The sequence below is a fragment of the Brassica oleracea genome, chromosome C9 (genome assembly GCF_000695525.1).
Source record: "Brassica oleracea var. oleracea cultivar TO1000 chromosome C9, BOL, whole genome shotgun sequence".
Classification (NCBI taxonomy): Eukaryota; Viridiplantae; Streptophyta; class Magnoliopsida; order Brassicales; family Brassicaceae; genus Brassica; species Brassica oleracea.
In genome coordinates, this window is record NC_027756.1 from 31480306 (window position 1) to 31490245 (window position 9940).

Consider the following 9940-nt stretch of genomic DNA (forward strand, 5'->3'; position numbering starts at 1 on the left):
ATAAAAAACCCTTTTTATTTTATTCTTAAATTTATTATTTCTTATTCGCTGGTTTGTATATATATATTTTTTTTTTCAAAGGGGATAATAAAAAAGCTCATTATTTCAAACTTAAATAGAAATTTTTTTCGAATTAGTATAATCCTTCATAATAATACGATTAGAAGTTATTAACTAATATTACTAAGTTACTGTAAAAAACACGATTTGTCTTTTTTTTTTTTTACTACTAAATAAAATTTTGATTGTATGCAGATACAGAAAAATTGAATTATAATTCCGTATTACAATAATTTATATACATATATTAAGAATAGAACAAAGATTTACACGACAAAAAAATACTTAATATTAATTATTATTAAAAGTTATTTGGGTTTGGTTATTTAGAATTATTATTGAATTATGGAATTTAGTGATTGTCTTCCAGTACACTAAGTGAGCTTTTTTTTCAAGAAATATTATTATAATCGATATTTTTTTTTACATATGAAGTGAAGAAATTTAATAAAATTTTTTTCTAATATAATCTAAATCTATCAGTATAGATTAATTAAATGAGCACTCTCATACGGATTTAAAACGTTAAATACAAAAAATTTTTCAAGAAAAAGGGAAAAAATAGTTGGGTTTTAAACTTTTGAATGTCTGTTTTGTTTGAAAAATAATATATAATAAAATTTAAAATAAAAAAATTACTCAATATGGAGTACGAAAGAATAGAATAATAAATGTCTTTGACATCCAATTATACCACTGAAAAACTTTTTTCATTTTTGAATGGCAGTTCCAAAAAAACGTACTTCTATCTCGAAAAAGCGTATTCGTAAAAAAATTTGGAAAAGGAAGGGATATTGGACATCGTTGAAAGCTTTTTCTTTAGGGAAATCACTTTCTACAGGTAATTCAAAAAGTTTTTTTGTACAACAAAATAAATAAAAAACACTAGAATCATTAGAATTAGCCTAACGTAAAAACCAATTTTTTAGAATACATATAAATTAAAAAAATCTATAGGAACCAAAATAAAAAAAAAAAGATAATATATATATATACGAAATATACGAAAGATTCCTATTGATTTTGTAAAAAAAAGGGGGGGTTATTACTTTCCCCATCAATAAAAAAATAAATAAAGATCTTGTATTTCCTCTTAACTAGGAAATACAAGATCTTTTAGCGAAATCAACAGGTTCTTTAAATTAATTTAAGTCAAAAATTTTGCACTTTATACCTTTAGGAATTATTATTTCTCTTAATTCTTATATTCTTTACTTGGAATCAAAGTTATAAAAGTATCTATCCACAATTAAGTGAATATTAGATACTAATAAGTAATAATATATGATATTTTTTTTAAGCGATCAAAAAATATTATGTTTGTACAATATAAAAAGATGCATGAAAATAGATATTTTGACAATTGTTGTTTTTCATTTTTCTTGAGCAACTTAGGCAAATTTTAGTTAAAATTTCTAAGGATTTTGGAGAAGTTTTAATTTTTAGAAAAAGCATTTTTTTAGTAATAAAATCAATTTTAAATTCCATTAAATTAGCTTCTTTATTTAAAATTTGAATCTCGACGATTGAGTAAAAACTTGTTAGTATTATTTTGAACAAGTTGCCGCTATGGTGAAATTGGTAGACACGCTGCTCTTAGGAAGCAGTGCTAGAGCATCTCGGTTCGAGTCCGAGTAGCGGCATAATATCTTATAAAAGAGATATTATAAGTTTTATAATCAAATTAATACCCGACTTGTTTTCTAAAATCGGGTAAAACCTAGTATTAATTTATTAATTTTTAACAAATTTTTTATGATTTTTTCAATTTTAGAGCATATATTAACTCATATATCTTTTTCGGTCGTTTCAATTGTACTACTAATTTATTTTTTAACTTTATTAGTTAATTTAGATGAAATCATAGGATTTTTTGATTCATCAGATAAAGGAATCGTAATTACGTTTTTTGATATAACAGGATTATTATTTACGCGTTGGATTTATTCAGGACATTTTCCATTAAGCAATTTATATGAATCATTAATTTTTCTTTCATGGGCTTTTGCAATTATTCATATAGTTTCCTATTTTAATAAAAAAAAAAAAAATCACTTAAACGCAATAACTGCGCCAAGTGCTATTTTTATTCAGGGTTTTGCTACTTCAGGTCTTTTAAACAACATGCCTCAGTCTGCAATATTAGTACCAGCTCTCCAGTCCCAGTGGTTAATGATGCACGTAAGTATGATGATATTAGGCTATGGCGCTCTGTTATGCGGATCATTATTATCAATAGCTCTTCTAGTCATTACATTTCGCAAGGTCGGATCTACTTTTTGGAAAAATAATATGAAAAATAAAATGTTATTAAATGAATTATTTTCTTTTGATGTACTTTACTACATAAATGAAAGAAATTCTATTTTACTACAACAAAATATTAATTTTAGTTTTTCTAGAAATTATTATAGATATCAATTGATTGAACAATTAGATTATTGGAGTTTTCGTATTATTAGTCTCGGATTTATCTTTTTAACCGTCGGCATTCTTTCAGGAGCTGTATGGGCTAATGAAACATGGGGTTCATATTGGAATTGGGATCCGAAAGAAACCTGGGCATTTATTACTTGGACCATCTTCGCAATTTATTTACATATTAAAACAAATAGGAATGCTCGAGGTATAAATTCTGCAATTGTGGCTTCGCTAGGTTTTCTTTTAATTTGGATATGCTATTTTGGCGTCAATCTTTTAGGAATAGGTTTACATAGTTATGGTTCATTTACATCGAATTAACTAAAACATTAAAAAGAAAAGAATCCAAATAAAAAAAATAGCATCTATATATAACTTCATATAAGTTAAGAAATCTAATTTAGTTTTAGTAGTAAATCATCAAGAACCTTTTGAATCAAGTAGTACAATGATTCAAAAGGTTCTCACAATACAAAAAGCAAAGACTTCTTATTATAATTCAATTTAATGTTTTTTTTTATTTCCTGAAAACTATCCATAAAAATAATTAGATAAAATGGATTCGACCTTGTCACTTGCTAATGAGAGCACAAAATCAGGATAAATCCCAATACCAATTATGGGTAGAAGAATAGAGATTGAAAGAAATAACTCTCGGGGTCCAGAATCAAAAAAAGAAAAGTTTTTGGCATTAATTAACTTGTATCCATAGAACATTTGACGTGACATAGATAATAAATATATAGGAGTTAATATCATTCCAATTGCCATTACAAAAATAATTAAAATTTTTGAAATTAAGAAATATTTTTGGCTGGTAATTATTCCAAAAAAAACGATTAATTCTGCAACAAAACCACTCATGCCCGGTAATGCAAGGGAAGCCATCGATAAGATAGTGAACATTGTAAATATCTTTGGAATGGAGATAGCCATTCCACCCATTTCATCAAGATAAACAAGCCGGATTCTATCATAACTAGTTCCTGCCAAGAAAAAAAGTGCAGCGCCAATAAATCCATGAGAGATTATTTGTAAAATAGCTCCATTAAGCCCAGGATCCGTTATAGAACCAATACCTATAATTATAAAACCCATATGAGATACAGAAGAATAGGCTATTCTCTTTTTTAAATTACGTTGACCGGGAGATGTTGAAGCTGCATAAATTATTTGGATTGTACCGACTAGCATCAACCAAGGAGAAAACATAGAATGAGCGTGAGGTAATAATTCCATATTGATTCGAACCAATCCATATGCTCCCATTTTTAATAAGATTCCAGCGAGAAGCATACAGGTACTGTAATGTGCCTCGCCGTGGGTGTCAGGTAACCAAGTATGTAAAGGTATAATCGGTGATTTGACGGCAAAAGCAATAAGAAATCCAATATAAAAGAGTATTTCGAGTGTGACCGGATAGGCTTGATTCCCTAATAGTTCTAAATTTAATGTTGGTTCGTTCGAACCATATAAACTTATACCTAAAACTCCTATTAATAAAAAAATAGAACTTCCTGCAGTGTATAAAATAAATTTTGTAGCTGAATACAAACGTTTCTTTCCACCCCACATGGATAAAAGGAGATAAACGGGAATTAATTCTAATTCCCACATGATGAAAAAAAGTAAAATATCCCGAGAAGAAAACGATCCTATTTGGCCGCTGTACATTGCTAACATCAGGAAATAGAATAATCGGGAATCCCGAGTAACTGGAAAAGCCGCTAGAGTAGCTAAAGTAGTAATAAATCCGGTCAGTAAAATCGTTCCTATAGAAAGTCCATCTATTCCCAGTCTCCAATAAAAATCAAAAAGATTGATCCATTTATAATCTTCGGACAGTTGAATTAATGGATCGTCCAGTTTAAAATTATAACAAAAAGCGTAAGTCGTTAGAAGAAGTTCTAAGATACAAATGCATATAGTATACCACTTATTAACTTTATTTCCCCTATGCGGGAGAAATAACATTAATGAACCGGCAGATATTGGAAAAACAACAATTATTGTTAACCAAGGAAAATCATTCGTGGTAAAGACAAGATACACAAGGTCCAAAGAACGCGTACTCAAAAAAATATATAAATAAAAAAATATAATTGAATTTTTTTGAGTACGAGTACTTGTCAATAAAAAAAATAAAATGTATTCCAAATTTATTCAAATCAGGTTTTCGGTAACGTATCAATAAGCTAGACCCATGCTTCGAGTTGTTTCATGCCATATATAAACTCGAACGCTCAAAAAATCCGTTGGACAGGCAGATTCACATCTCTTACAACCAACACAATCCTCGGTTCTTGGGGCAGAAGCTAGAACTATACAAATCTTTTTTTTATTACTGAAATTTTTTAATACCAAGCCCCTTTTTTACGTTATGAGAAAAAACGTATTTACAAAAATGCCATTATTTTTTAACGCCACGTAAGCAAAAACCCAGCGCCACGTAGGAATTTGGTTCCATGTTTTCATTAAGCCAACCATAAAATGCTACATATGTCGTTACGGCTGAGTTATTATTATGTTGCGGCTGAATTAAACAACGCGGCTGACTTAAGAGAAAATGGCTAATTTACAGAAATCTGGCTGATTTAAGGGAAAATGGCTGACTTACGTACACAAGTTACGGCTGACTTATATATCGACGTTGTGATTTCTGGAAAATTCGACTGAGTTGTAGTTAAGACACGGCTGAGTTATGTTTCCCCGGCTGAGTTAATCAATATCGACTGGCTGAGTTATTAAATTTACAGCCGACTTATGGGAGGTTGTTACGGCTGAGTTATAGTTAATCATCCGTAACTGGCTAGATTAACAGTAAACTTAGCTTAATTATGGCACTTATTAGCGAAAGATTAATTACTAGAATATCATTCGTTTGACGGCTAATTTATGTGACGCTACGGCTAACTTATTGTTTTTCATGATAATTACAGCTGATGTTTTAGCAAAAGTTTAATTACTGAAATAATATTCACGTTTCGGCTGACTTACACTGTACATCAGGGTTGATTTATCTAGACTGAGTTATATATTCGTTTGGTGGCTGACTAACCGATTTTCAATGTCATCTGCCATGTCATCAACTCGGATTTGCCATGTCACTACCAATGAACTTTACAACTCGGTTTGTTTGTCTGTTCATCTTCTTCTTCATCTTCTGTATCTATCTATCTATCTATCTTCTTCATCTTTCTCAGAGATCTTATGGATCCAGTAATTATTGTTTCTAGTAAATGGATTAAGAAAAACATATATGTATTCAACGCCGACAGTAGAGGGTGTAGAGTTCTGCATTTAGATGAGAAAACAATACATGAAGAATTCGCAAAGTCAGCACTGGATGATTACAGATTGAATGAATTGAGGCATCATATTCAGCTTAGCTATATGTTCTCGAATAAAGCTTTGAAAACAATGGCGCACGACACTCCACCAGGTTTTGTAAGCCTAAAGAAAAAAGAAAAGCTATATCTCTGTGTGGAGATTACGGAGAATAACGATGACGAAATGAATCGGAATGACAGAGCAAGAGAGACTAGTAAAACGTTTTTCAGTTTTAACTCAGAAGCAGAAGTTTCATAAGTTGAATCCAGAGACGAAAACTACAGTGGGAGTTACAATGGCTGCAGTTTGGAGGAGGAACGCGAGGACAATGAGAATGACTGCTCAAGTAAAGTGGAAGGAGAAAAACCCAAAGTAGGCGGAGAAGATGAAGTAGGTGAAGAAAACAAAGAAGATGATGAATTCGAAAGCGGATTTAATATGTTAAAAGACTCGGACGGTGCATCATCTGAAGATGATAACTTCAGCTCATACAGTGAGTCTCCAACACAAGACGAAGATTCACCGACGCTAATTCCCAAGAAGAGATACCAGAACTTGTCGATGAGAGGAAATAAAGGGAATCCAGAGGTTCTAAGGTTGGACACAAAGCAAAGCGTCGAAATATACCAGAGCATACGATAACAGAGATTTGCGGAGACGACGATTCTGGAGAAGACGCTTACGGGACGATTTCAGAGAAGACAACGGAGACGATTTCAAAGAAGAACCTTGCCGAGAAGAGTTGTGGTGAATATGATTTCGAAAGCGGTTAGGGTTTAGTGAGAGAACACTTTCGGTGAAGTTGACGTAAAACGTCATTTGATTTTTCTTCCGTCGTTTAGTGATGTTGGATGGTTATTAGTGATGTGGATTAGTTATTAGGGATGTGGATTTTCTTAATTATTTTTAATTATAAATAATCACAATAAAAACAATTAACCAAAGGCCTTAATTGTAATTTACTAGGGGTATACAAACATTTTAGTAATTTTTAAAAAATGTAAAACATTCTAGTCATAAACCAAGTTTTTTGCAACGTTCTAGTAATTTTCTTTTAAAATTTTCCAATATAATAAAATTATAAATTAATTTAGGCCAATTTAGGTGAATATACATAAATAGAGTGGTAACTAGGTAGATGTTTGCTTTTCAAAATTATTTGCAGAATCATGCAAGGAGAGAGCGTGAAATTACATAAAACTCCACAACAATGTAAGAGGTAATAATTTTGGAGAAAAATGGGATCAAATCATGAAATCAACGGGACGTTCATTTGTAAAACATTTATAACAAGTTACTACAACATTGAGAGTTACTTGTTTGAAAGCAATTATTGCGTTTAGGTACATTGTCAAACATTTTTTTTAAAAGGAAGCAGTTCCATGGTAAAGCTCAAGCAAGAAAAATCTAGATTAGGTGAACAAAGTAGTCAAAGCTCGTATACATAGATCAGCAGTGTTCAAAATTCTAAAAGCATAGATCTTAAGATCACAAAAGCCAAATAACCATCACTTGTGGAGGCTGTTTACTAACGGAAACACTGGGGCATGAACACGGCGGTGGAGGCAAGAACACGACGGTGGAGACGAATGCTTACAAGATGACAGCTGTGGCGCTTACAAGATGACAGCTGTGGCGCTAATTGAACAAGTTAAGGTAGATTGAATGAGATCTCTGGAAAAAAATATTTATCTAGAGAAAAAGCAGAGAATTTCAAAAAAAAAAAAAAAAAAAAAAAAAAAAAAAAAGAATTTCACGACCAAATGAGGAACAAAAGAGATCAGAAAAAGAGAATTAGACCAAAAAAGAAAAGAAAAAGATAAATGACTCAGTAAATCTAGACCAGTTTATCTATAGGACTAATTTTGGATTTTAAGAAAATGCACAGTGATTTCAGAACTCCTTTCCATATACCTGATAAAATAAGTTTTTTACCTTGCTTAGTGCAATTACCCATTAATTTATAACACTTTTTGTATTTTGTAAATCAAAATCTCCAATCTCACATTATCGTCTCCGCGGTGTCCATCATTGTCTGGCATCACCTTCGCAGCATGCTCTGAAATCGCCGTTTCCGGCCAGTAAATATAGTATAAGATCATATAAACCACTATGTTTAGCAATACCAACAACAGTGTATCGATCTCAGTATCAGACGAGGAGTCCAACGAGAACCGGATCCGCGCTCGTACCCGTAGAAAACGTAAGAAACCGGGTCACCGAACCACCTCCGAGCTTCCACGCTACTTTCTCAGGCTTTTTCTTAGGTACTGGATCGTCCTCGTCTTCGAATCAACGAGGATCATCACCAAATCTGCGAAGCTCAAAAAGTCTCCAGATTCGATCCCAAACAAGAAAAATGAAGGAAATTTGAATAGATTGGATCCTACTACAAAGGTTATCAGTGGTGTTAGGCAACGTAAGCTCTCTCTCTCTCTCTCCATCACCATTCATCTTTGAATCTGCCATTGATAGGTTTGTGTGTGTCAGGTTGTTTGAAACTTCTGCCTCCTGAAGAGCTTGAGCATCTTGATATCTTAGAGCGTAAAGATTCAAGCTCCCCTGTTAAGAAACTTGTGTACCTAACCGGTACAGATTCAAGCTCTCCTGTTCGTGTGAATGGGACGACGCGTTTTAATTTATTTACTGGGAACCAGACTTTTGCTGAGAGAGAGAATAGTTTTCAGGTCATCACTCGGTAACTCTAACAACTTGGGTTTCCCCATTGTACTTGATTGCTGAGTATTGTCTTGTGCAATTAGGTGAGTGAGACAGTTTCGGTGCATTGTGGGTTTTTCAATGAGAATGGAGGGTTTAGGATTAAGGATGAGGATAAAAAGTTTATGCAAAGTTGTCAAGTAGTAGTCTCCACCTGTGCCTTTGGTGGTGGAGATAACCTTTACCAACCTGTTGGAATGTCTAAGGCATCAACTCAAAAGGTGTTGTCACTCTCTCATATCCACTGCTCTTGAACTGTTTTTGATCACTTGTTTACTCTTTTTCCTGCTTCATTTGTTTTTGGATTCAGGTTTGCTACGTTGCATTTTGGGATGATGTTACACTCGCAACGCAGGAGGCAGAGGGTCATAAGATTGGCGAGAATGGTTACATTGGAAAATGGCGAATTGTGGTCGTAAAGAATCTGCCTTTTGTGGACCAAAGGCTTAATGGAAAAATACCAAAGGTACTTACTTGAGAGGCACACATGTCCTTCTCTTTTACCGTTGAGTTATTTTTAACTGGATTTTTTATGATGTGTTCGCGGTCACCAAATTTGACTCTCCCTTTTATAAAAATTTCAAGCACACACATGATATGAGTATGTTTTAATGAATCTACATGTTGTTGTTGCTAGATGTTGTCTCATCGCCTTTTCCCGGAGGCCAAGTACTCGATTTGGGTAGACTCCAAGTCCCAGTTTAGAAGGGATCCACTGGGAGTATTAGATGCTCTTCTTTGGAGGACAAACTCGGTGCTTGCGATCTCAGAACATGGAGCTCGAAGCAGCGTATATGACGAGGCAAAGGCTGTCGTCAAGAAACACAAAGCTACACCGGAAGAAGTTGAAGTGCAGATAAATCAGTACCGGCATGACAAGTTACCTGAGGATAAAAGATTCAACGGGAAAAAAGGTGAGTTCATCATGTCTTCTTACGAATTACGATCTATGTTTGCAGCAACAAAATTCTTAAAAACTCTTTTGAGGATGTTGTGTGTTTTTAAACTTACAGCTTTGTGTGAAGCCTCTGTGATTGTGATGGAACACACTCCATTGACGAATCTCTTCATGTGCCTCTGGTTCAATGAAGTTGTACGCTACACGTCGCGTGATCAGTTGAGTTTCCCATACGTTTTTTGGCGATTGAAAGGTCTCAAGAAGGTCAATACGTTCCCTGTGTGCACACGCAAAGATCTCGTCAATAGCATGGGCCATGTACGCAAGGCCAAACCCTTAGTTTAGTAGTCTGTAAACTTGCCCCAACTTTCTAATTCATTTTATCATCATTTTTTTTGTTTAGCTAGTCGATATAGAAACTGAAATCTTTTTTCTTTTAATTATACTGTGACACCCCGATTTACATAATAAAATGTTACGATAAGTAAATAGCTCTGATACCAAAATGTGACA

The 9940-nt window shown here is 33.2% G+C and overlaps 1 protein-coding gene and 1 non-coding gene across 2 annotated transcripts in view; both read left to right on the top strand.

Annotated features, from left to right (window-relative positions):
* Nucleotides 1–1623: 1623 nt before the first annotated feature.
* TRNAL-UAG lies at nucleotides 1624–1703 on the top strand. Its single transcript has one exon. It is a non-coding gene; the product is annotated as a tRNA-Leu (tRNA).
* A 6061-nt stretch (nucleotides 1704–7764) lies between these two features.
* Nucleotides 7765–9940, top strand: part of LOC106318681 — a 6983-nt gene continuing 4807 nt past the window's right edge. Inside the window, exons 1-6 of the mRNA XM_013756769.1 lie at nucleotides 7765–8230; nucleotides 8302–8498; nucleotides 8574–8750; nucleotides 8840–8995; nucleotides 9167–9443; nucleotides 9543–9869. Of these exons, the coding sequence (XP_013612223.1) occupies nucleotides 7924–8230; nucleotides 8302–8498; nucleotides 8574–8750; nucleotides 8840–8995; nucleotides 9167–9443; nucleotides 9543–9772 (1344 nt within the window). The 5' untranslated portion in view covers nucleotides 7765–7923 and the 3' untranslated portion in view covers nucleotides 9773–9869. The remainder of the gene's footprint in view (nucleotides 8231–8301; nucleotides 8499–8573; nucleotides 8751–8839; nucleotides 8996–9166; nucleotides 9444–9542; nucleotides 9870–9940) is intronic.